General features: G+C 42.3%; 1 protein-coding gene across 1 annotated transcript in view; it reads right to left on the bottom strand.

Moving 5' to 3' along the window:
- Positions 1 to 1,001: 1,001 nt before the first annotated feature.
- notch2 (notch receptor 2) overlaps positions 1,002 to 27,574 on the bottom strand; it is a 44,347-nt gene continuing 17,774 nt past the window's right edge. Inside the window, 34 exon segments of the mRNA XM_044360615.1 lie at positions 1,002 to 3,253; positions 3,255 to 4,565; positions 4,888 to 4,985; positions 5,271 to 5,418; positions 5,620 to 5,939; positions 6,029 to 6,182; positions 6,335 to 6,416; positions 6,729 to 6,936; positions 7,043 to 7,185; positions 7,324 to 7,662; positions 8,357 to 8,886; positions 9,600 to 9,712; positions 9,888 to 10,139; positions 10,325 to 10,457; positions 10,613 to 10,797; positions 11,101 to 11,254; positions 11,545 to 11,746; positions 12,078 to 12,306; positions 12,692 to 12,844; positions 13,000 to 13,119; positions 13,542 to 13,655; positions 13,768 to 13,913; positions 14,269 to 14,461; positions 14,656 to 14,766; positions 15,914 to 16,147; positions 16,273 to 16,386; positions 16,523 to 16,636; positions 17,035 to 17,220; positions 17,333 to 17,488; positions 18,095 to 18,328; positions 19,700 to 19,822; positions 20,588 to 20,721; positions 20,871 to 21,078; positions 21,735 to 22,009. Of these exon segments, the coding sequence (XP_044216550.1) occupies positions 3,074 to 3,253; positions 3,255 to 4,565; positions 4,888 to 4,985; positions 5,271 to 5,418; positions 5,620 to 5,939; positions 6,029 to 6,182; positions 6,335 to 6,416; positions 6,729 to 6,936; positions 7,043 to 7,185; positions 7,324 to 7,662; positions 8,357 to 8,886; positions 9,600 to 9,712; positions 9,888 to 10,139; positions 10,325 to 10,457; positions 10,613 to 10,797; positions 11,101 to 11,254; positions 11,545 to 11,746; positions 12,078 to 12,306; positions 12,692 to 12,844; positions 13,000 to 13,119; positions 13,542 to 13,655; positions 13,768 to 13,913; positions 14,269 to 14,461; positions 14,656 to 14,766; positions 15,914 to 16,147; positions 16,273 to 16,386; positions 16,523 to 16,636; positions 17,035 to 17,220; positions 17,333 to 17,488; positions 18,095 to 18,328; positions 19,700 to 19,822; positions 20,588 to 20,721; positions 20,871 to 21,078; positions 21,735 to 22,009 (7,396 nt within the window). The 3' untranslated portion in view covers positions 1,002 to 3,073.

Genomic DNA, 27,574 nt, shown 5'->3' with positions numbered 1-27,574 from the left:
AGGTTTAAATGGCTGTGAAGGGTAAGTTTCCACATCTGTGACTTGTTTGATTGTAATTAGTGTCTGTATATAAATAGTCAGTGAGTTTCTCAGCTCTTGAGAGACCCTGCACATTTAGTCCAGCGCTGCTCTGACTTTACTGGATACTGAGCCATGAGGAAAGAAAAATAACTGTCAAAGGACCTGCGAGAAAAGGTAGATGAACTTTTAAATCAGGAAAAGGATATAAAAAGATATCCAAAGATATGAAAATGTCAATCAGTAGTGTTCAAGCTCTGATAAAGAAGTGGAAAATTAGGGATTCTGCTGATACCAAACAACGGTCAGGTAAACCAACAAAGATTTCAGCTACAGGAAAAACCCACATGCAACTTCAGCTGAAATACAGGCTTCTATGCAAAAACGTGGTGTGGCTGTTTCAAGATGTACACTAAAGGAACAAAAATCGGTTGCAAGGTCCAGTTGCCAGAAAAAGCTGTGACCGCGCCAGCAACACAAAACAGCCCGTTTACAATATGCCAAACAGCACAAGCCTCAAAACTTCTGGAACAAAGTCATTAGGATTAATGAGACCAAAATTGAACTTAACGGTCACAACCATAAACAGTATGAATGGTCCACATCTTATAAATTCAGCCAGGGAATGTGAACTTATGAGCACAACTGTATTGTTTATATTTTATATAGTCTATAAATAATATATACTGTAGGTCTATGGCCTATGTACAATGGAGGAAAAAAGTTATATTACACATATGTTTTGGGTAAATCCAAAGCCCTGAAAAAGCAAATCATAATTAGTTCAATACTGGTGTCGTTTTTCCAGTAGAGCTGCAGATACTTTTCCAGTACACAATGGCACAATAAGATTTATTGAAGGAATTATTATACTTTCAATAAAATCCATGTCTGATCCTGTATGTCTGACTGAAGCAACAGACTCTGTTTATAATCCAGCACATGAACTGACTTACATTAAAAAAAAGACATAAATGCACAAATCTATGAAGATCTGGGCTTTATTTAAGTAAGCACATTTGGTTGATCATGTTTTTTTTCTTTTCCAACGGAAAACTTATCATCAGTTTTAGTTCTTCTACCTTATACAAACATGGTGACAACTACTTCATATGGCATGAATATTATAGGCTATTTGGTTAACAGAGGAAAGTACAACATTTTATATACAGAACATAGACACACAGCATTGTCTACTGTATGTGCGGAAACTGACATGCTCAATTCATGATTAAAAAAAAAAAAAAAGTTCCATGGTGACTGACACGTCAGCGTACAGAACATGTGTTTTGTGAAACTGCAGGGACACCGATCATCAGTACAGAGAATAAGGCCCTGAAGTATCAGGTACTGGGAATATTTATCAAACATCAACAATTTGGCTTGTTCACACACTTACAGTAGTAATTCTAAACAAAACAACATTTCTTGGTATAAGATGTGTGTGCTGTATGTCTGACTTAAGTCTTTTATAGATCACAAGAACAATCGACAGAAATTTGGACATACATTTTTGGCTGAAAAAAAAGAATAATTTGGTCTTAAAGACATCGATGCTCCTTTTTTTAAGTTTTAAAAGTAAAACAGTGAATGATTGTCTGTGTTTACAGAGCAGTCACACAAAGCAATGCTCAACATCAACTTTAACAGGGAAGACTAAAAAAAACAAAAAAATACTTTTATTAAACCTTACTCACCTCCAGACTTGGTTTATGAACCATGGCAATTAAAAAAGGTGCACAGATACACTGATTGTAGTTAAGCAAAAAGGCAAAACTGGTTATATGATTTTGGAAGAGAAAACATTTAAAAAAAAAAAGAGGCAGTTTAAAGGGAACAAAAACATGCACCTCAGTAACATTCAGAATCATTCAAGAAGTGCGAACAGTATTCATATAAAAAAAACAGAAACACGTCTTTGCCAAGTAAATTACAAGCAAGAGTGTGCTGTAAGTCTATGTACATTTCAACATACTAAACCTGGTGACACAACGGTAACAATGAGTGTGACAAAACTAATGTATGTTTTTTTTGCATAAAGTTTGTCAAGCTTCTGAATGAATCCCTCAACAACACATGAAGTATAGTGGCACCATCTGTGACGACGTATCATTAGAGACACGACATGAAATCTGATTTCAGATCAACTCTGTATTTCTTTGACACTTAACTGCCTTTAAAATATGGGTAATACATTGGTTTCTGACTGTATTTACAGCCCGGCAAGTAACAACGGCATTTAAAGAACCTTCTCTACTGATGGGAAACACTAATGTATCAACTGTAATCAATGTACTAAAATACATTTAAGTTACATGAAGTGAAGAACCACATAGTAACAAGATTCTCTGAGTGAATTTCTTTCTAATCTGTAATTTTTCTAATCATGTTACAGTCTTTTATAAAAATCCTCCTTTTGCATGAATAAAAAAAAAAACAATAGGGTAACAACTAGGTAGTTTTCTGCTTTAGAATAAAAGCATTAACTGAATGTGACCAGTCTTATCAAAACAACTAGAGTGAGTGGTTTCAACGAAAAGTTAGTATTGGCAGGCTTATCACATTAAACAACATAAGGATAGCAAATAGCAGAAAGAAATAACAACGTCCTCCAACAATGTCAATGCAGAACGTCTTCGGTCCTGTCTCAGTGTCCATCTCAACAGTCTTTTTCTGATGCGATACCAGCCGACCGCCATCTGGTTGGCAGTTCCTTGATGACCCCTTCAATAAAAAGTTTGTGTTTGGGTGCCAAAGACCGAAAACAGGACTCTTGACTTGGCCAACAGAGAGCAGAGTAGCTTGGCTGGGATCGAAGGAACTACATGGAAAAAATGATTTTAGCTCGTGACAGACAGCTGACGCCACGCTTTTTGGTATTGAGAACATTTGATTTCTAGCTGAAAATACTCAATGACGTCTTAGAAACTATATTTTCTTAAGTGCAAAGAGGAAAAGAAAACATAAAAAGGGGAGGTGCGATTACTATAATGAAGAACAAATGATTAACAAGAGAAGTGAGAAAAGCATCTTACGAGTTACTATGTGTCAGAGTTTAACTACACAGAACCCCAAAGTCAGTCTGTTTATGCTTTCCTCCGGCTGGCCTACGCAAACACCTGCATGTTTCCGAGCTGAGGCTGTTGAGAGGCCTGCTGCATCTGTTGCGACTGCGGCTGCAGCTGCACCTGCTCTGGAATGTGTGTGTGGTGTGACGACGGCAGTGCGTGGTGGGGGTTACCCAGAGGGGTGGGGCTGGTGGTTACGTCAGACCAGTCCGAGTTGGAGTGCGGTGAAGAGGACGACCAGGGGTCTGGGGATTCAGGTGAAGGGGTGAGATACGGATGCTCGCTGGGTGGGTGGGCAGAGTGGCCGGGGGTGGTGCCCTCTGAGCCGGCGGTGGTGTAACTGTGCTGGGAGGGCGGTGTGGGGTACTTATCCACAGGGCTCTGCATGGGCGGATAGGAGGGCAGCGGCCGAGACTGGTTGTCGATCCCTCCGTGGCTGACGGTGTGGGGGTGCTGCAGGGTGTGGGAGAGCCCGTGCCCCATGCTCATCTGCTCGGGGATCTGGTACATCATACCCTGGGGGCAGTGGTGGTGGCCTGGCCCCTGCTGGGAGCGAGCCTGATTCTGGTTCTGTCCCTGGGACTGTGTGACCTGTACCTGCCGAGGCTGAGGCTGCTTCAGCATAGCTTGGCCTCCTCCTGGCGCCATCATCTGGAACGTGACGATGGGAGGCAGCTGCTCCCTGCTCATGGTGACATTCATGGGGGTCAGCATTGGGCCCTGGCTGTGGTGCTGGCCCATGCTGGTGTGGGAGCCCCCCATCTGGTGCGGGACGAGGCCAAACATGTGGCCGCTGTAGCCGTGCTTGGTCATGCCCACCCAGCTCTGCTGCTGTCCCAGCATGTGGCTGACGGGAGGCAGCATCGGTCTGGAGGTCGGGCTGCTCAGGAGGGGAGGGGAGTTTGCCGTGGTGGAGACGGCGCCGGACACATCGCCTGTGTATGAGTGTGGTGATTCCAGCGAGTCAACAGGTGACATGGTGACAGAGCTCTCTGGAAGTCCTCCTGCCGCCTTGACGCCATTTGCGCTCCCTCCTCCTGTACCTCCTCCACTTCCTCCCCCCACTCCACCATCCACACCTGGCGCGTCTCCTCCAGCAGGCTTCTTTCTTCGCTTCGCCTTCATGTCTTTCAGCTCCTTTGCTCCACCGCCAACACCTCCCACCTTCGCCCCGCCTCCACCCCTCCTGCTCTTCTTCCCCTGTGGCCCGGGACGCATGCCAATGAAGCCCGCTCCATTGGCCCCGCACATAACGGAGTTTCCTCCTCCACCCATGGGATTAGCCCCGTTGTGTGGACTGTGAACCAAATTGTACTGGTCCAGCAGGCGGACTATGTCATGATGCATACGCTCTTGAGCGGTATCTCTAGGCAGCCGATCCAGGTGATCAGTGATGTCACGATTGGAGTAGTGGTCCAGGAGTACCTGAGCCGCCTCAAAGCTGCCTTCTCTGGCTGCAAGAAACAGTGGGGTCTCCTCCTGTAGAAAACAGCAAATGACAGAAATGTTACTCTGTGTGATACATAACGTCATAAAATACAAATTCAATATGAACACACAGGAAAACTATTTAGTGTTTCACACAGACTATAAACTTTTTATAGTCACTATTTAAGCCTAAAATAATAGTTGAGTTAGCTTTGGGTTGCAAATGTGTTGGGTGGAGTGTCACATTTCCAAACAAGATGTCTTTAATTGGTCTTTATCTTTCATTTTTATTACCATTACACCACTTATATTCATAATTAGCAAAAAAAAAGAAAGAATTGGAAATGATTAAAGTGGAAACAGATAAACACACCTTATTGTCTTGCATGTCACGATTGGCTCCATTCTTCAAAAGTACAAGAGTTGCCTCCACATTATTAACTGCTGCTGCCCAGTGTAGAGCGGATTTGCCTAGAATGGTAGGATAATCAAAAAAGACAAAAAAAAAGCATGTTAACCAGAATTAGGTTTAATGTAATACATTTAGTGGCCATTTTTTGAATTACATTCCATTCATAACTACTTTTCTGCTATGATTTAGAGCTCTTCAAGCCTAAATTGTCACTATATAATCAAATCTTAAAGGACTAAAGTGAGAATTAGATTTACTTCTGCTGTAATTCATCCACCAGACATCTAATATGATAATAAAATGTTCAACACAGGCAATAAATGAGAGAAATGTGGTTTCCTGACCGTGGTCGTCTACAGCATTGATGTCAGCATGGCAGTGGATCAGCTCTTCCACCATGCCCTCCACAGCTAGCCTGGCTGCCAGGATCAGTGGGGTGGTGCCATCATTCATACGGGCATCCAGTTCTGTTGCACGATTACGGATCAGAATCTGGGAGAGACACAGACACATGAGATATGATGAAGAATACATGTAAGCAAATGCAAATTTCAGAGTTATTGAGCTCCTCTGATTTAAAATTGTTCAGTTAAAATTAGTAAATTGGACAGTGTAAGTGATGTTGATGTTTTGGCTGACAATTTCAAGTTACACTTCAGTTTATATCTGCTTCTGATCATACAGTTGTCTCACCTGGAAGACTCCCTGTGCATCAGCTGCCACAGCAGCATGCAGGGGAGTTCTACCCATGTTGTCATGAGCGTTGGGATCAGCTCCAGCGTCCAGCAACCTCTTAGCAGCATCAGCCCTGGCATAGCGGGCAGCCAGGTGGAGCGCTGTTTCTCCTGTGCGGTCAGTCTGAGCCATCAGTGAGGCACCCTGAGCGATCAGGTCTGAGATGACACTAGGTCCTGGTTCATCTCCTCCACTCTCCTCCTCCTCTTCTCCATGCAAGCTGCAGTCTGGGCCTCCGCCGTTACGCAGTGATGCCAACATCAGTGGGGTGAAGCCGTCTGCGAGAGGAGAAATTTCTTATTAGAGAAATTAAGGAAAATGATGAGCTCTTGGTTCAATACAAAAACAAAGCAAGACGTTTTCTCACCAGGTCCCTTGACGTTAACATCCAGACAGTCAGTGTCGAGGTCGGCCTGCGGGGGAGTGAGACTGATGTCAGCAGCTTTGCGATGCTGCAGGGTCCACTCCCTTCGGTCGACACCTCCATCCATAGCGATGGGCAGCAAGGGTTTGTCTTCAGTCTATAAAAGGCAACATGAACTTACAATATACACAACAACCAAACGCATTTCCTCATGTTCTGAACATTTCTTAAGTGTTTAATCAATTTAATTTTAATCAACTCCAATCCATCTGCTCCATCTTCTCTTCTTAATCTTCTTAATTTACTTACTCTTGGTTTCTTGGATGGAACCTCGTCCTCCAGCCACCTCTGACCTCCATCAATCATGGCTCCATCCTGTGTCTTGAAATTCCTGGTGTGAGAAAAAAACGTTTTCTTTTACTTTTATTTATCCAAGGAGTCATCACACAACGGATGTTTGTCATTCCTGTTGATCAGTGGAAGCTGGTCAGCACAACCACAATCTTCTACAGATGCTACTAAGCTGCTCGACTGAAGCAGCTGTTTAACGAACAGTATCTTCTACGACGGCTTCTTAACAGTAGGAGGGATATTTGTATATTTTCATTGCCCACATATCCCCTGGCTAATTTGAGAAACTCTTTGCTGCATTTTACTATGACATGAATTATCCCTCAGTAATTATTATCATATATCCACTCACTTCATGTCAAAGTCATCTTGTCCAACAGGCTCTCTCCTCTTGTCATTTTTACTGGCCAAGAAGCCATCAGGCAGCCACAGGACACCATGTTTATGCTTCCTCTTGGCTGCTAGCATTCCCAACACCAGAATAAGCAGGATGATTACCACCGCCACTCCCACCAGGTAAAACAACGGTGGAATTCCAACCGGTGGAGTCGTCGGGTCACCTGTGGGAGACAAGCATGAATAAGAGGTGTTTTGTCTTGATTTATGTTTTTACCTGAAAATAATCCAGTTGAAGTCAACTGACTGCTGATTAACGAGTCTACTTACTCGTAACAGACACAAGAGGGTAAGGCAGGTCAGCCTTGATATGTGCTGCTGCGATGAAGGACGCAGCCTCATTAGTGTTGGAGAAACAAGACTCAGAGCTCTGGGAACATTCACGGTTGTCAATTTCAAGGTACACCACAGACCTGCACAGACAAACATGAAAATACAAAAACAGTTCATGAAGCACAGTTAACTGGTGATGAGTTTCAAGTTACTGAGTAATATATGAGAGCTAAAAAGCAGAGAGAGTATGTAGGAATCCCACCATCAACTATTCTTACCCAATAACCTCCTTGTCCAGCTCCCGCTTGATCCTGCTCTTCAGTTTGTGTTGTCCCTGCTCCTCCTCCCCATAGTACGGGTACACCATAGGCTTCTTATTTTCATCCAGCTTCACCTGCAAGTTGGTGTGTAGCAGGGCTCCCAGAGAGCGTAAGAAACCCTTCATGTCACCAATCAGCTCCTTAGGCTGCAGCCGCACCACGATAACCAGAGTGCCATCTATCACTTTGGATGGAGTGTCACCTGAGCAGTCCAGGCCGTCCCAGCCGCAGGCCTCCGTGTGGCAGCTCTGGTCACAGATACCATTACTGTAGTGGTCTGTGCAGTACTTGTCATACCTGAAGATAGATAGGACAGGGAGGATGGGTGTTTTGTGATCTGGCTTTAAAATAATTTGGTCTTAATAATTTTACTGCAACAACAATAGCCGTGTTTCCATCAGATTCGCGAGAGAATTTTAAGTGAACTTTTAAAATGTTGCAAAAAGAAAAATGCGAATTAGGTGCTTTTCCATCAAGTGGTGTGAAGCGAATAAACCAGGCTACACAATGTGTAGTTTTGTCAGAAGATGGCAGTATATGCTTAAATAATCTGCCAATAAACAGAGTAGAAGAAGTAGAGTTTGCCGACTAGAAACAAAACAAATAGTTACATTGCCTTGACAAGAGAAAAATAGAGGACCGTCTTCAGAATTTGTTTTACGATGGCAAGTTGTAATTGTTCTTTCATGTCAGCTAGTATTGGCAATGCTTCATGCTATCTGCAGATGCCGGAAGATGCCGAGAGCGGAAACAGCTAATCAGTCATGTGAGTTATATGTTTGCTACGCCATTATTTATTCGACAAATGCGTTTCCATTACCCATTTTGCGCATAAACTCTTTTTCCACATTTCCAAAATCCACCTCAAGTGAGCGTAAAAACGCATTTTGGTGTTTCCATTAAGCTTTTGTAACGCAACACTTCGAAATGTGCATAAAAATAGGCTAATGGAAACACGGTTAATGAAAAATACAAGAGGAGGGTTACATACTTGCAGGAGGTAGGTGGGGTGTCCTGGCACTCAAAGCTGTCAAAGAGGCAACCGGGGTTGTCGCACTCTTTATCACAACGTCCATTTTTAAAGAGATTCCAGCAGGGAATGCTGGCGGAGCAGTTAACCCAAGGCTGCTGCCAGTTGAGCGAGCAGTCTCCTCCATCCCACTCACATTCATAGTTGTTACACTGAGCGTCACACACTTTATCCCCTATATGAGGCTTACACTGCTCATAGGGGCAGGATGGGGTGACTTGTGATTTCTTCTCACAGTATCGTCCAGAGAAGTGCGTGGGGCAGCGGCAGGTGTACTGGAATGAGTTGGATGAGTCTTTGACACAGGTTCCTCCGTTTTGGCAGAGAAATGGACACCTCTGCTCATTCTCGCAGTGTGCCCCACTGAAGCCTGACTGGCACTGGCAGTACAGGTGGCCAACTGGTGACTCCACACAGCGCCCACCATTCTGGCAACGTAGCTTAGCACAGCTGTAGCCTTCTATTTCACCACAGTTGAACCCAGTGTAGCCCTAAAAAACGTAACATGTTGTTGAAGTGTGATAGTGAGATAATCATTTTACAAGTAAGGCTTGTATTCACATTTGGAAAGTGCTAATAAAGTCTTGCAGTTGACGTTTAATAAAACAACCAACTATAACTAATGTACATCTAGGTTCTCCTTCAAATCTGCTGCTTGTTTACCATACCTGAGCCATGGTGTGGCCCTCTGAAGCAAGCATGAGAATAAGAGAGGGAGCAAGAGGTTAGTGGAGAGAAAAACAAGCATTTAGTGTGAAAAGGTTGAAGTTTCAGTAAGAGAGCAAAAGGAAGGAAAACACTGATGTAGCAATTTCAGCCACTGATCCTTTTCTATAATCCTCTGGAGTCACTCAGTATGTTTATATGAACATAATAACTGATCTACTGAGAACAGACAGATTAATAGAAAAGCTTGATTATGATTGAGGTGATAGTTAAGCATCAGAAACACACTTAAAATGTTGTATTTAGTTGTGTATTTAGTTGGTTAGTTCACAGTAACCTGTGTTCCTCATTATCCAAAGTTAACATTCACTGTTTGATAGTCGAGTCTGGGGGGATGTCTGGTAGGTTACAGACTATTAATAACATATTTGAAAAATAGAGGAACTTCACTAGCACTGGTTGGTTTTTGGGTTGATAAATTGTAAAACAATCTCTGTCAGCCTGGCCAAAATGACTGTTTTGTCATTAAGAAACTTACAGGAACACAGGAGCAGGTGTAGCCATGGACTGAGCTCATGTTCATAGAGCAGACACCACCGTGATGACACGGCTTCGACAGACACAGATCCACCATGGACTCACAATGACGACCTGGAGAAACAAGGTGAGGGCAAAGACAAAGAAATGAACAACTGCAGTACTTTGCGGGCTTATTTACATCAACATTACTGACACACTGCATCAATGTAGACTGTTTTTTTTTGTAAAGCACTTTGTAATTTTATCTAGAAAAGTATTACAACACTAGGACACCAATGCTCTGTACCCGTGTATCCGAGGCGACAGCGACATTGGTAATCATTGACCAGCTGCACACAGTCGAGGCTGCCTTGGGGATTGCAGGGATGAGAAAGGCATTCATTGAGATCCCCCTCACAGTGTTCTCCAACGAATCCTGGAGGGCAGGAGCACGTGTAACGGCCCACACCGTCCACACACTGTCCTCCATTCAGACAGCGGGGCTCCCAAGAACCAGGCTTGGGGGCACAGTCATCCACGTTCACTTCACACTGAGGCCCTACACAGTAGAGAGTGGACAGATATCACTCCGTGTACTTAAATGAAATGGACAGAAGATCCATCTTCAATTCATGGGAGCATTTTTTCTTCCATACTTTTAAGTTCAAAGCCACTTTATAAATGCTCGAGCATTTATTTTTCTTAATCCTCCATGACATTACAACCTAGTGTGTGCGGACTTACCATGTGTCCCAGGTGGACAGGCACAGCTGAAGCGGTTGATGAGGTTTATACAGGTTCCTCCATGGAGGCAAGGCTTAGAGTGGCATTCATCAACATCATACTCGCAGTTCACACCCTGGTAGCCTGGCTTACACTGGAGCAGTGAAACAAAGGACAGATGTTAGCTCATTGTGTGTTTTAGAAATCTTGCTGCAAACATTTTATTCAGTTATTAACCAGAAACACAAAAACATGAAAACTTTCAAACCTGCACCCCTTGTACCTACACAGAGCTGAAAATGTACTTACTATACACTCGTACGTGCCCTGATAGTCCTTGCACGTAGCTCCATTGCGACACGGGTTTGACTGGCACTCATCCACCATCTCTTCACAGTAGTCGCCCATGTACCCTGGCTGACACTGACACTTGTGGGAATTGTCCACATTCATACACCGCCCAGCGTTCTTACACACGTTCTCCACTTCCACACCTACAGTAAATTGGAAAAGGAGTCGCATATGGTGAATAAAGAATATAACTTATACGATTACAACATATTTTAAATTTTTGTCTAATGAAACTGTATGAAAGAAACCAACAAATGATTTTTTATCAGACTACAGGGAACCACATTTAAATGGAAATTTTTTTTAGCTACAATGCAACGTTTCTCTTGTGTTGACTTTAACTTCGTCAAACAGAAATACATCATTACTGTATATGTGATGATGTCTGCTCTTATTTATGAACAACGTGTTGTTGGTTTGTGAGACAACAGCAAGTAGTTCCTCACCCTTGGTGGCAGCAAAGTCCTGGCAGGACACGCTAGGAACGTCACAGTAAAGTCCTGTCTTTCCCATTGGACAGTGACAGGTCCAGGAGGTCACTGTCTGAGCGCACGTGCCGCCATTGTGACAGCGCACTTGGCTGCACAGGTTCACATAGTTCTGCATACAAAAGAAAGGAGAAGAAAGAAGATTTAGGGTTGGCTGTGAAGGCTGTTCAGACAGAGAGACTCTGCATCCAGCCACCTTCATTTTTTTACATATTTTAGTTGGGCACAGCTGACCTAACCAACTGCCTTTTCAAGCCCTCTTCAATATATGAGAACACAGGATTATGAGTGAGGATCATTTCTTTTAATTTAGTAGGTGTAAATGTTAGCAAATATTAAATATTCTCTCACCTCTATTTGCTAAAAACATATACAACACAGCTCAGACACAAGACACGTTACCTGGCAGTTCTGTCCATTGTATGCCATGGGGCAGGTACAGCGGTAGGTACCCAGGCCGTCAGTGCAGGTGCCTCCATTCTTACAGGGCTGAGAGTCACACTCATTCTGCTCAAACTCGCAGAATGTCCCGTAAAAACCAGGACGGCAACGACACGAAAAGGTGTTGATGTCATCAATGCAAGTCCCATTATTCAGGCAGGAGCTGGAAAGGCAAGGACAAAAAGAGAAGTGATGAATGAAAATATGTTTCTGTCTGGAGTGCTGAAATATCGACACATATTTTTAAGATGCGCTTGAAAAGGCAGGACCAAAAAAGTATACAATCAACAAAAAAAGGAGAAAACACCAAATGTTGTACACCTTAATGAGGTACACATGTCGCTTCCTGTTCAAATTCGGCATTTTAGGTAACCTGTAAAGTTATCATTACATCTGCTCAGGTCGCTGCAGGACAAAGAAATCATCTAGAAAGAATTAATTGCGTTTTAATAAAATGCAGTTTTAATGGACCATGCATTAACTGAAGAGCCCACCTCTCAGTGCATTCTTGGATGTTGTGGTCACACAGGATTCCATCAAAACCTGGTCGGCACTCGCACACAAAGCTGTTGACATAGTCCCGGCAGACAGCACCGTTCCGGCAGGGCTGGCTGGCGCACTCATCTACCTCTGTCTCACAGCGATCCCCTTCAAAACCTGGGCGGCAGTCACAGGAGAAACTCCCAACATCGTCCACACAGGAACCTCCATTCAGGCATGGATCTGCAGAGTGAAGAGGAGAGAGTGAGGAAAGGGTTTGCATGTTTTTTTTAAAAAAAAAAATCTCAATAGCAATAATCTAGTATACAATTAATGCAAATCATAAATAAACTTGGACTGAAATTCAGGGAGTTAAAAATTCTGTGGAGGCAGTGGCCCTTGTTTTAACAAGTTGTCTGTTTGTCTGAGAGAGACTTATATATTGTGTACAGGCTTATACACATGTGTAACTAAATAACTCAGGGGACTTTCTATCCTACTTTCTACTGGGGGTTATTGGATATCTCCGGTCTCAAAGAATAAAACTGTCATTGATGCAAAAGTGCAGGTTCCCTGTAGTGTGTACAGCCACTAAAAAGGAGACTGATTTTCTCAAAGTGAAACTCACTTGGTGAGCAGTCGTCAATGTCTGTCTGACAGTTGTGTCCGCTGAATCCGAGTTGACATTTACACGTGTAACTGCCTGGGCTGTTCATGCAACGACCACCATTTTTGCAAGGATTCTTTTTGCATTCATTCACATCCTCACTGCAGCGTGGACCTGCGTGAACAAAGTAATATTAATGTCACATAGCAATTTGTTAGATGTAATGTTAGATGTGATTTTGCTTTCAGGTGCTTTCAGTCTCTCACGTTCAACAAACTCAATCAGATAGACACAGTAGAATTCAGCATCTTGCAGATAGACACACATACCTTGCCACCCTGCGGGACAGCGACAGGTGTAAGAGGTGTAGTCCGCAGTGGGACGACACACTCCTCCCCTCTCACATGGATGAGAGGCACAGGGAACCAGCTCCTCCTCACAGTGTTTACCTATTTAGACATTGCATGCATTTTTAATGATAAAAATAAAAAATATTTTCATAATAAATCTGCCAATTATTCATGTTTCTTGTCTTTTCTAGTCTTTTTATCTATGTAAGAAAACAGTGAAAATTGTTTAAATTCCCCAGAGCCCAAGTTGGCATCTTTAAATTTCTTGTTTTATCCAAGTTAGTATCATATATGACAAAGAAAAACAGAAAATGTTCACATCTGAGGAGCTGAAACCAAACCATCACGATACTTGGCAATGTATTTTCTGTCCATCGGCTAAATTAGTTTCAGCTCCAATAAAACAATAAGAACATGTGAAGCAAAATCTTCACTAAAATGATATTCAAATGATGCTGCATAAACTGCTACTGCATGCTATTAAGTGGATGTTGATATAGTGGAAATACGACATCACTAACCTGTGAATGGTGGACTACACTGGCAAGTGTAACTGTTGACTCCGTCAATACAAGTGCCCTGGTTCAGACAGGGACCGGATGCACATTCATCTATGTTCTTCTCACAGTTCACACCTAATCAGAGGATTGATGTAGATACTTCTCTTTAATATGGGGTCCTGCCTCAATTGATTGCTAAGTCATATATTTCAAAAACACTATGTTGAAATATCATCAATATCGTTACCTCTGAATCCTGGTTGGCACTGACAGGTGTAGCCGTTATGTCGGTCCACACAGGTGCCACCGTTTTGGCATGGACTGGGCTGGCACTCATCCTTTTCCTGCTCACAATGTTGTCCTACCCAGCCAGCTTGACACTCACAACGGTATCTTTACACAAAGACAAGCATGAGTTTAAAATGTGAAATGTGAAAGAAACCTCATAGTAATAATAACAGCAGGTCGTACTTGGGCGAAGTCCAGCATCAGTTACTGCAGCTAAAGAATGGCTATTACTAGGATTATTATATTATTATATACAAGTTATTGTACTGAATAAAGTAAAGGGAAACACTGTTAGAATAAATTAATGGAGGGAAAGTGATTTTGCTGTTGGCCAATTGTTACTTTACCTTAAAGATCTAAAAGAACAAGTATTATACAAGCGGTGTACATTAGCTTATTTTCAAGGACTGTATTAGATAAGATCAGATAGAACTCAGAGTGGCAGTTTAAGGCATCGTACCCATGTTGCTGTTCAATACATTCTCCGTGCACACAAGGCTGATGTGCACAGTGGTCGGTCCCGGAGAGGCACAGAGGGCCGTGGGTGTTGGGTGGGCACTGGCAGTGGAACCCATTGATCTTGTCCTCGCAGGTTCCCCCACTCATACATGGGTTTGAGTTACACTCATTGATTTCCACTTCACATTTAATTCCTATTAGAGAATGATTTAGAGAGAAATCCTTGTATCAAACGTACATTCATGATCACTGTGTTGATTTTACTGACAGCATCCAAATCCTCAGCAGTTACAGAGCAATAAATGTTCAGTTATTATCACCCTGTATCATTTCTGAAACATTACACTGTTATCAAACTGAGTTTACTGGTGTGCATAGCAAAGCATACCTGTGTATCCTGGGGCGCACACACACTTGTACTCATTAATGCCATCCTGGCACTCTCCATACTCGCAGGGGTTGCTAGCACAGTCATCTTCATTGATCTCACAGTTCACTCCTGAGGAGAAAAAAATACAAAGACAACCTCAGACAGAGCGAGACGGGTCAGGCTGTGTACAACATCATTTTATCTGACTGTATAATGTTTGCTGAGATTTAAAAGCAGCACATGAGAGACACCTTCTAAAATCCCTTTTGGATGCACTGGATAGATGGAGTTGCATTAGGGTTGCTGTTAGAAAATATGATAGTTAACTAATTTACCTCCAGGGGGAGTCAGAGTCCATAAAAGGCATTGTTGGCAAGAAGTGAGAAAATATGAATAAAAACAGAGACAGAGCTGTTAATACAGAGGAGGCCTACCACAACTCGAGTATGACATAAAGTTTCAAAACTGAAGAGATAGTTAACATTAGAGGCACAATTGTTGAAGTGGGAGAGAGGAAAAGGAAGGGAAACAGAAAGAGAGAGAGACAAAGAGAAAACCAGACAGAAAGAACGAGGCCTATCAGGGGAGAGGAAGTGGAGGCATGAAACCTGAAAGTGAGACCTGACCGAGTGACCTGACACCAGTTTTGGTAAAGTGAGTACAGTACAGATACCAGTACCAGGCGTCAGGGTGGTACCAAGTACTGAACTGAATTTACTAATCCACAGAACAACGGGAGGCAGCACTGCTCGACCCGGACTTGTGACTGCTACACGCGCACGCACACACACACATGCACACACACTCTCGTAGAATGCCCTGAATACATCGAAAGCTACATAGGAAGCTTGCGATGTGGGGGATGAGGGTCTTTACGAATCTAGTTATTCTCTCAACAATTAACTTTCAAGGGCTACAAGAATCAATTGCAGGAAAACTCTCAGGATTGAGCTTGGCTACTAGTAGTATCTGGCAGCTGGTGATTATTTGTAAATTCTTTCAAATATTTAGTTCGTTTATTTATGACTTTGTGACACAATGTTTCGTGTTTAGTTCAACAAAGGTCTGTGTGGGATGAGTTTTGTTTAAATTCCACAAAAGAAATGGCTGCACAAACAATTTTGGAAGAGAATAGAGACGAGGAAAAAGATGAGACAGATGAGACAAACTGATGATCAAGTACATTTCCTGTTCTGATGACTGCATAGTACATCCATCACTACAGCACTTACATCAGTCTGGTGGAAGTTTCACCTGTCAGACTTTGAGTACCAACCTGAAGTTCCCGGTGGGCAGTTACACTGGTAGGCATTAACCAGATCAATGCAGCGTCCTCGGTTCTGACAAGGGTTGCTGTGGCACTCCTGGACCTGGGCGTTACAGATCAGGCCTGTGTATCCAGGGTGGCACTCACAGGAGTAGGTGGCGATGCCATCCTTACAGACGCCGTGGTGGCACGGCTCTGGCTTGCAGTCATTGATGTTTTCTTCACAAAGTAGACCACTGAAGCCTGTTGGGAGGACATTTTTTCTTAAAATAATAACAAAGGCTTCTGCATTGTGTGGCTTTTGTATCATTTATCTATTTTAGATTATTTTTTCGGTCAAGTAGGACATGGGGGTTATTCCCTTTTACCTTCAGCACATTCACAGTCGTATCCGTTGGGTCGGTCGATACACTTGGCCCCGTTTAAACAGGGTGTGCTCGAACACTCATCAATGTCTATCTGGCACATTTCACCGCTGAAGCCTGGAAACAGTAACAAACCCATAAATTAAAGAACAGTTTTAAAACAGGTAGGATTTTATGAGCTGATTAATTTTCACTGTGAGTGGATGGAGATCAATAACAAAAATACACAAAACTTTTCTTTATGTGTACCAACCTGCTGGGCACTCGCAGACAAAGCGGCTGACCTGGTCCAGACATTTACCCTGGTTCAGGCAAGGTGAGCTCAGACATTCATTCACCTCTATCTCACAATGTGTCCCCTCAAATCCTGCATCAATGGAAAGAAAAGGTTTATAATTTCTTCATCTCTTAAATGTTACCTCAGCTAAGAAGATTATGTTTTTACTGTAAGCTAATTTTTTTTTGCAGTTTCTAAGCATTTCATTTTAACCTAGTAGGCTGTTATTAACTTCAACAAGGAGGTTATGTGGCACATAAATGTCTATCACTCTGGATCTTCATATTCAGATGCAAATAACTGTTTTCTAATAAAACACTTGGATTGTGCAGCTTTGCTGGAGTTATGCCCTTTCTGAGCGCTTTCTAGTTATAAATAATGTATCATCATCCACTACTTGGATGACTTTTTCCTGACAGTAAAACACTGACACTCACAAATACTGGCAATGTCAGCAAATTTTTTTTTTAATTTCTCAAGAAGTGTACCGGGCATGCAGATACAAGTGTAGTCCCCAATGCGATCCAGACATGTGCCATCATTTTGGCAGGGATTTGAAGCGCACTCATTGACGTCTTGTTCACAGCGTGGCCCAGAGTAACCCCTAACACAGTTACAGGTGAAGGAACCATCAGTGTTCACACATTGGCCGCCATGCTCGCAAGGGTTGGTACCTGAGAATAAAGAGGAAAGGGTCATGGTGAGAAACCATAGTGGAACAGAGGAATGGCACAGATAAATGCTGAAAGTTATGTGTGAGTATAGAACTTCCTCTTTCTTTCATACCAATGCTGCATTCGTCTCTGTCGATGTTGCAGGTGTTGCCTACATATCCAGGTGGACAGTTACAGTTGAACATGCCACTGATGGGGTTGGTGTCACACTGAGAGCCCTCTCTACAGGGGTTGCTGATACAGGCGTCATCTCTATGGCAAAGTAAACCTGAAAGAAACACCGTGTTGAGAGAGGAAAAGTAATGTCTTCATCCTTTTGCACATCCCAGTTCTTGATGCAAACAAAACTTGTCTGTGCTGAGACAAAAACATCCCCAGAGAATCTCCAATACAGGTTTATGCCCAGTTCAGAGTAAAACAAACTCAATGCAAATTTTCTCATGAAATAAAGAAAATATGGTTTAATCTAATCTTAGAATATGTCAATTATCAGCAGAATGGAAGTTCAAATCTATTCTGTGGTGTAAATGGTGTATTTGACTGTCTGACATGGATCACATTCATCGCCTTTTCCTCAGGGGTAGACGACAAGATGTCAAAGCTATGATGAATAAAGTGAAATCATCTGCTTAGAAAAACATCAGTTCTGGTCTGTCAATACTCTTTTCATGGTAAGACCACTGCTGATTTATTATTCTGTGTATTTAACAGCTGTTTTTTGTTTCTCTTCTTTCAGTTGCAAACAGGAACAGAGACTCACAGCATTTCTGTTTTGTCCTTTATCAAAATTGCATGTTGATTTGCAGTTATTAGCTGACTGAATTTCTGGCTTTGGTATAAAAATATCATGTGTGGTTTTCCACTACTGGCCCACCTGTCTTTCCGTGGGGGCAGAGACAGATAAAAGAGGCAACACGGTCAATGCATGTGGAGCCGGGGCTGCAGGAAGCTGTCGCACAGTCATCGATGTTTTCAGAACAGTCGGGTCCACTCCAGCCATTGACGCACACACAGACGTAGCTGCCGAAAAGGTTGTTGCAGGTCCCTCCATTCTGGCACGTGTTTGGCTGCAGACGACACTCGTCCACATCCTCTGTACAGTGTTGACCTGTGGAGAAGCAGGGAGGGAGGAAAGTTAATACTCTATCCAACTTGTTACAATGCAAAGGGCAAGGGGTTTTCCTCGTGTTATTGTTTCAAATACCTAATATGAACAAAAACCTGCTGCAGACTTCCAAGTAGAGAAATAACAAATATTGCAAAAGGGCCAAGTATCAATTAAGTGATTTCATTCTTAAAAAAAAAAAAAAAAAGCTTACATTTGTAAAACCAGAGAATAATATCCTCCATCTGCATTCATGATCAATTTTTATTAGACATTTTAGATGCTTACCATCTACTTTTGAGATGCAAATGTACTGTCTAATGAAACAATATTTATCCAGAGCAAATATTTTTAAATATCCTGCTGCATCATCACATTAGCGTTGCCTTCCCTGGTTGGATTAGTGCTATATAAACTCAAGACAGGCCCAAAGAAGCTGATGTATGCATGTTTTCTTTGTAAACCGAAAGCTTGCATATGCCATACAATCATATTAGCAGAGGCACACCTTGTGTGGTCTAAGAGCCTCTGTAGGATAAAGAGAGAAAACAAAAGGAAGTGTTACATCACAACACACAACATGAAAGGATGCAAGATATCATCTCCGATCATAGCACAAGTATTTCAGTTCTCCTCACTGCTTAAGAGGTACTCTGTGGAGCGTTTTTCCTTTTGTATGGGTGGGCCCCCGTTTTGTTTGTCTCATGCATATGTGTACGGGTGACGTGACACATGTTCCTGCCAAGGGTTTATTCCACTGCTCTACAGGTGGTGGTGATATGCCAAGAAATGCAGCAATGCACCATCAAAGGCAGGGAAGAATACTGCAAGCTAGTAAACATTGATGTAAACAATACACGATTACAACTTTTAAGAAAAATCAGCTTAGCAAATGTTTTATAAGGAAGGAAATGGATTTGACACTTTTGTTAGACCTCAAAGATACACAAAGTGGGTTTTGGTGAGTAATACTGAATGTAAACATAACTTTTCTTTGTCTACAAGAAAAACCCACAGGGCAGCTTTCACAGATACACAGAGAGAGGGAAATTCCAAAATAGAGAAGCATTTTTAATGATATAGCTAGAATTTCTAGAAAATAGAAAAGATAAATACACAAATGATCTGCTGTGGACATTTTAAAAATGTTAAAGATGATAAAATATTCTGTAAAACACAACTTTTTAGAACACAAAAGGCATACAAAGACTGGATTTAGTGTAATACAGTTCAAATATGCTTAAGAGCACATGTCCAAATGCTGTTTTCTTAATGCTTTGTTTCAGGGTTGAAACAAAGCAAACAAAGCACACACAAGTGTCACAAACTAACACACAAACTACTATTCACACACATTAAGACACGCTCTCTTACCAGTCCACTCTGGAGGGCACTGACAGTTGTAGGTGTTGACTCCATCCATACAGGTTCCACCATTAGCACACTGATGACCAGGGCAGTCATCGATGTTATTCTCACAGTTCGTCCCATTGAATCCTGACACACATTAAAAAAAATATTTTTAATTGTTTTAATCATGTGTCCACTGGAAAAATACATTCAAAATGATATCCTGTACACAATGTCTGCACAGCCTGCGCAGCGGAAGAAACAATTAATAGAGCAGCAGCAGTTTCAGTCTTCAGTTCAGGCACAGTATTGCGTAAGTCACCATCGTTTTGAGAAGAGCCCAACACACCGCCACTGTAGTGTGCACATAAAATGTGAGAACAAAGGCAATGTAAGTCTGTGTAGAAAGCTCTATTGATTAAAATACATATATCTGTTCCTTCAGACGCACATGAGACTGAAAACCACAGTTGCAACACCTCCTTTGAAGACGAGCCACTTACTTAAGTATCATGGCATGTCCTGATGGTGTATAAATAACAGCTGTGTGTGTTTGTTGTGTCTACTTGCTAAGTGTAGCAGACTGACAGGACAGTGTGTCTAATAAGGGAACAAAGCCAGCAGGATCAGACTGTTTGCACCTCAAACATAATGTAACAATAAAGAAGCTTAAAGCTACAATCATTTGTAGATAAATACCAGTTACAATGTCACTCATTTTCTCTCCCTGCATTCAATTGTTTCCCTTAAATTTCCATTTCTCTTAAGTACCTTCCTGCTTTGCCTCTCTTTCTCACCAGGCAACAAAGCTGTCCGCATCTCTGTTGGTGTGTGATGGATGGTTTTTACATACAGTATCAGTTTATATTCAGTCACTTAAGTCTGAGAGTTATTCAACCTGAATGGTCGTACCTGGAAGACAGTGGCAGGAGTAGCTGGTTTCAGAGTTCTGGTGGCAGGTGCCTCCATTAAGACATGGTGAAGGTGAGCAAGGGATGTATGAGCTTTCACAGTGTCGGCCCGTAAACCCCGGGGTACAAACACACCTGTAACAATAGCAAAAGAGTCAATTTTATTTCATTCAGTCTTGATCTTTATGAAACACCCAATGATGTTTTCCAAAAATTATTCAAGTATTTTCTAGTAGTCTAATCATGTTTCGAATGTGGTTATATATTATAAACTAGATTCTCACTTGTAGGAGCCAGGGGTGTTTAAACACGTTCCTCCATTCTGGCAAATAGAGGGTGTGGCTGCACATTCATTTGTGTCATTAAGGCAGCGAAGACCTGTGTAGCCAGGAGGACAGGAACACCTGTAGCTACCGCCTGACAGAGAGCTGCATTTGCCACCATTGGCACAGGGACTAGAGAGACAGCTGTCCTCATGCTCACAACGTGGTCCTGAAGAGGAAGGAGGGAACAAACAACAGAGCATTAGTGCTTAAGCTTTCCCATGATCCATTTCTGAATGTGGCTTTGACACTAGATGAAAAGCAATATGCAATGATAGGTATGCATTTCTGATGATCAAAAACCATGCCATGAGACTTTCCATACACACTAATCACCTTCTGGATCTTCAAAAGACTCATACTGAGACAATCATTATGGGATTTGGTTTCATTATATCGGTAAGTGTAGTTATTCATGAGAAACTTGCAAAAATATCGCAATATCTAAAAATCTAATGAAATAAGAAATCCTATGATTTGCACCTGGATCCATACCAAAAAGCCACTTCTTCCTTGCCTCATGAACTAACTTTCAATTACATTTCATTTATCTCTGTTAGATTTTTGACATATCATACAAACAGTCCAACTAACAAGACCAAAAACTTACAGTAACCTTCTTGGCAGAGGTAATACAAGGCTTTTCAGATAGCTGACACCATTAGCTTAAAATTGAAAACACTATTTTGTACAAACAGACAAGTTACATTCAGGGTGTTTAAACATAAATCAGTATTCTGGTGATAAACAAAAGTCAGATATTACTCTGACACAGACCTCTGCCCTCATGGCAAACTCCTGGGAGGATTTTTTCAAGCATCTCACCTGTCCATCCTCTGGCACATTCGCACGTGTATTGGTCGAGGGACAGCAGGGTGCAGACACCTCGGTTGGCACAGGGGTTGTTGGGGTAGCACGTGGAGTTCTGAGGAGTTTGGCAGTGCTGTCCGGTGTGGCCAAGAGGGCAGGTGCAGGTAGCGCTGCCTGGTACAGGTACACCAGCTAACATAGACACAGAGCAGTTCCCCCCATTCAGGCAGTAGCCAGGATGACAAGGGTCTTTATGGTGGCAGTATTCACCCAGGAAGCCTGGTGCACACCTGGACAGACACAAAAACACACAAAAAAAAACCCAACAAAAAAATCAGTGATGGAGTTTGCAAAGGCACACACAAGGATTTAAACCTGATCGCCCCTCAATACAGACAATAAAGTTGAAAGATGAGTTTTGAAACAAACAAATGTGTGTGTGTATTTGTGTGTGCGTGTGTGTGCTTGACAAAGTAGCAAACAAACAAAATAAAGAGTAAGTTTCAATCAACTGCACGGAATTTACCACATCAAACAACTACTGCTGAGAGCATTGATAGCAGAGAGTAACATCCACACAAGAGTATTGTAGTAAACACACACATCAAAGAGCCAAATGAACCAACACAGGTTACTGTCTAATACACAGTCTTGCCACTGCTGTATGGTGATCTCAACAGTATGTGGGGAACCACATCCCTAAGTAGGAGTATTAGCAAGATGTGTGGTTGCACATAACAGGAATCTATTAAAACATATGGCTCATGCTAACACAGACTTAGAAACATATTCATATGACATGAGGAGAAGTTGGGTTTTTTGGGGGTATTTCTAACACACATTTTGACATGCCGTAAGACAGGAATTGAACCACCAACCCTTCGATTACCGAACAACCTCCTCTGAACCCTGAGCTGTTACCCCATCAACTCGGCTTAGAGAGAAGGAGGAAGCTTGGTGAAAGGGTTAAACTGGGGTCGGTGTTGGCAAAGAAGAAGTCCAAAAGCAGAAGGATGTGAGGTGGAGTCATCTGGAAGTTGTTGACTGAAGCCTCGCAGAAACTAAAAACAACCAGTCGAAAAGACCAGCTGTTTTCTAAGCCAATGTAAAATGAATGATTTTACTGTCAACTGACAAGTAATGCCATAATCTACACAAATGTGCCCACAAAATGTCAACAATTTAAAGTATATGTAAATAAATTATTGACAGCTGGAAGTTGTTCACAAAAGAGCTGTACAGTGTATAACTGAAAGAAAAAACCACATTTAGTCTACAAATTATGTGTGTTGTGAAACAAAGTGTCTGCTTTTTCCTCCTCTTATTCATCACCCCTTGCTTTCAATACCTCCTTTTTCGTGTTTTTCAATAAAGTGATTCAGCTGCATGATGAGCAGTGGAGAGGAAACTACAATATTACATACCATGTCCACCAGGGAGCTTTTCACAATGTTCCCTTCGTCACTTTCTATTCCTCAGTTTTATCTCAGTCCCTCCCATTTTCTCTCACCACTTCTCTATGTGTGACAGTATCTGGTCAGGGGTGTTATTTTGACTCCAAGCAAAGATGTCATTAGCCAGGTAATTTCCTATGTATCCTATTTTGATCAGCTGTCTGTTGTGTGTGTGTGTGTGTGTGTGTCTATGTGTGTGTATGGCACATGGCAGACACACTGTCTGGGGACCGTGGGCGACAGAGCAACGTGCTGACTCTTACACAGGCCTCTGAACTTGCCTCCCTGGAGGGACTCATGTAACATAATAGGAGAGCAGAGATAAAACACACATAAGACAAGCACACACAGATACATTAATACCTTCTTTCATAACCATTCCAATGAAAAAAAAAGACGCTTAATTCACAGATAAGAGGACCTGTAGCATGTAAAAACAAAGAGGGAAGAGAATACTCACAATCAGAGATTGGTGCTATGAGCCAAATGAAACTGAGACCAAACTGTGGAGATGGGAATCATTTAAAATTCAATCTCTCACTTACTAACTTTTATTTATCATTGGCCGCTCCACCCCAAAGCAGCTTGAAGATATTAGATTGTGAGGCCATGGGAAAGAAGAAGAGTCGTGATTCATGCCAGGCAGATCAATCAGGTCTGTGAGTCACCCAGTGTCTCTTTAAAAACAACATCAGACAGTTCTCACTCAAACATATTTGGTACGATATATCTAATGCACTGGCATGTACACAAACCAACAAAAAACATAAATAAATAGACACCGATGCTGTGGAATATGTTCCACTAGTATGACATAAAGCTCTTTACTATATTAAAGTTAAAAGGACAGGTCCGGTGATACTTTTCTTATTGTCAGCAATTAACTAATCCTACTCCTGTTTTATTACAAATACATGTATGAGCCAAACTGGATCAGGTGACACGTTTATTCATTAACATCAACATGGGCACTTGAGATTTTCTTTGTGAGTTGATCCCAAATACTCACTACCATAACAAATCTGTGGGGAAAAAATAGTCCATAACAAATAAACTATTTACTCCAGTTGAGAAAATGTTGTATCATCACCCTGTTGTATCGAGAGATTATTGAGCCTTTTTTAAAAATTAAAATATACATTTGTGACCCATTTTTAAAGCATTTACATCTACAGTAGGAACTTTCATAGGATTTGTTGACAATAACAAAAATACAGAATATCAAAAGTCTTATCGTTTATATATACAGGTCATCTCCCAATAGTATTCTACAAATCCTACACTTGCACACACTTCTGGTGCTGGTAAACTCGCCGACAAGATCTTCAAAGAAGAGACTGACTTCATGCCTCTTTACCTCAACCCTTTGTGATTAGACATGGCCACCCATCCTCCCCCCCGCCCGTCTCTGCCCCTGTATCAGCAGCATGTCTGCAGCTCAACCCACCTACACACCCCTACACACACACACATAAAAACGCAAACACAAAGACGTCCCTCCCTAATCTAAACAAAAACACAGCTCGGTCAAGATATCACAACAACATGGCCGTCCTGGGAATGAGGACTGCTCTTTTTTCTCTCAGACAATCTCTCCTCCCTCTTCACCCCGAGTAATGACAAGGCCCTCTGCCCTGTGACATACATCACATTAGCAGGCTGTCACACAAAGAACACCGTGTCCAGGTTAATGCTAGGTTTACATTTCACTGGGAACATTTCACACATTTTCACTGCTAAAACTATGGGGAACATGAGACGCATTTTCAAAGTCAAGTATAGCCACTTCAGTGAGAGAGAGAACATTTGAAACTTGTTCTTTGTTGGAAAGTTAAGCTTCATTTTAAGCCTTTTGAGCTTGAAATAAACAACACTGTTTACAAGTGACATTTCTTTTGTGAAACCTCTAGGTTAGTGTGGTTAAAAAAAAGCATTCAATGTACTCTAAGAAGAGAAAAAAGATATCATAATCCCTACTGTAGAGCTGTCTTGCAACTCAACACAACCCTTCAAGACTCACTTTCTACTTTGAAAATTCTGTAAAAATTCAATAGTGCTGACAGGAGAGACGCATGGTAAACTCTATTAAATTCAATCGCTGCTATCTAACCAGTGTTGACAGAACTAAATGCCATGGCGTCAGGAAACGATACCACCCTGTCCTTCAGGTTTCAGTGCCAGATAGAGAGCTCATTATTAGCCTCCAGCTATATCACTATAGCCTGAGGCAAACAGACAAGGCTGTGCATGATTCACATTATTGTCGGGGAGTGGTGTCTCACTCTGAGGAAGAGATAACCCAACACACTGACACACTAGTCTGTTGCTGAATACAACACAGGGAGGAGTTTGATTTGACAAATTTTCATGCACAATGCAGAAAACAGGCGAGACATTTGCACACAGACGACTGCACATACACACCTATACACACACATATTCAGCTCTACTTTCATGAACAACTCAGCAGCCAAACTCATCTATGAGATTCTTTGTTTTGCTCCATGAGGACTTTTTTTCTTTCTCTTTTCTCCATCCTTCTCTTACTCCATGCAGTTTCCTGCAGCCCTTCTTTCCCTCTCTTTCTCACTCCTCCACCTCTCATTTCTAACCCACTCTCGAGGTGTCAGGTTTCTACAGCTGGTTCACATTAGCGCCCCCATCTCACGCACACCCCTCCCTATCTCTGCACCCCTTCCCTCCTTCGTTCTCTCTCTCTCTCTCTCTCCTCCTCCTCCTCCTCCACCTCCTCCCCCCCCTCCTCCTCCTCCTCCACCTCATGCTGACCTCTGCCTGTCCTGGCTGGCCATGGGGCTTCAGTGAGCAGAGAGGGTTGGGTTGATTCTCACTCACTCATGTAATGTCTCCCACCTCTTTCATTCCTAATTCCTATGTCCCCGGCTCCCGACTCTCATACTCTCCTCCCTTCCCCAATCCCTCATTCCCCATTTTCTTTTGTGCCAATTTTCTCCTCCTACCTCTCTAACTTCCTCTCCTCAACTACAACCCCGCCACCACCACCACCACCACCTCCTCCTCCTCCTCCTCCTCCTTCAGCTACTATTCTAGTCTCAGCGAAGCTTAATAACTCCATCATGCTTTCTCCCTGCGGCCATCGTGGAGAAACAGTGTGAGAGCGAGAGCATAAACCAGCTCACATTTCAAACCCTGGATCTTTCTCTGGCTTGGCTGAGCATAGGTGGCCTATTCACTGTACTGTAGTCCTGTGTGTGCATGCATAGACGTCACAAGTCAAGTGCAGAACACGTTGCTGGATTTCCTGTTGCTTCTATGCATGACAACAATGCTAGTGTGATGGTGGTAAATCTAAGGAGCGGAGGAATCCTCAGTTTACCAGAATACCAGTTTCAACTGTAGCTCTATTTTTTTTTTCTAAATTTACAGTAACCTTTATTTAACCAGAGAAACCTCACTGAGATTAAAATCAATACAACAGCACACAAAAAATAATCATAATGGCATCAAAAGCAATGAGCTGTTATTCATTATGCGACACCAAACTCCTTGTATGTGTAAATCTAAAACTTTCTCCAGACAATTTGCCACCTGCATGATTGAGATTAACAGTCACAGTCATATCAGACGCCAGAAGTGAGACAAACTGGGTAGCACTTTCTAGACTAGACACAGAAAGCTTTGGCACCATTGCTACCAGTCAACTGTTGCTGCTGCTACTGCACACAAAATAACTCAGCTTCAGTTCACTCAGACCTACAGAGACAATGACGCTTGACCCTAAAGCGTCACCCGAGAGTAAGGAGTGAAAGTACAGGTATAAGATGGTGTCGGGGCTTGTACTATATAGCAAAGAAGAAAGAGAGCGGAAAAAGCGATCAGTAGTGATGCACGCGTGGGCAGCTGACTTGCCCATTCTGTTTCCTTCCAATCTCACTTGTAGTCTCCACAACCATATTCGATAAATGGTCATAAGTGGTCAATCTAAAACAGTTGGTGCTAAATACCGATGGAAATGCAAAAAAGTTTCCAGATAACACCACCCCAACCCCAGCACTATATTGAGGAATGGCACCAGTTTTTTCACCTATCACCAAGTTCTGCCACACTGTCACAGTGTGAATGTAGTGGGTAGAGATTGTACATCTGGCAAGGAGAGACCGGCCGCACTGTACCAGTTAGGCTCACACATTAGCTCGTGCCACAGAGGAGAATAGACCTGTTGTAAATTGGAAAAATAAAATTCACCTAAACTTAAATGTAAAGGTTAAATTGAGGGCACTTTATTGAGGGACGGAAACTATAAATCTATGACTAAATGATCCTTAGTAGCAGTGTGGTTTTAGTGGGTTGGGGGTGTTTTTTTTGACACACTCCTTCACCTTTCACTTGTTTTTTTTTCTCATTTTCATAGAGCAGGGGCAA

Source organism: Thunnus albacares, chromosome 9 (assembly GCF_914725855.1).
Source record: "Thunnus albacares chromosome 9, fThuAlb1.1, whole genome shotgun sequence".
NCBI classification, from domain to species: domain Eukaryota; kingdom Metazoa; phylum Chordata; class Actinopteri; order Scombriformes; family Scombridae; genus Thunnus; species Thunnus albacares.
Note: the sequence above shows the minus strand (reverse complement) of the source record. Positions and strands in the feature narration are given on the sequence as shown.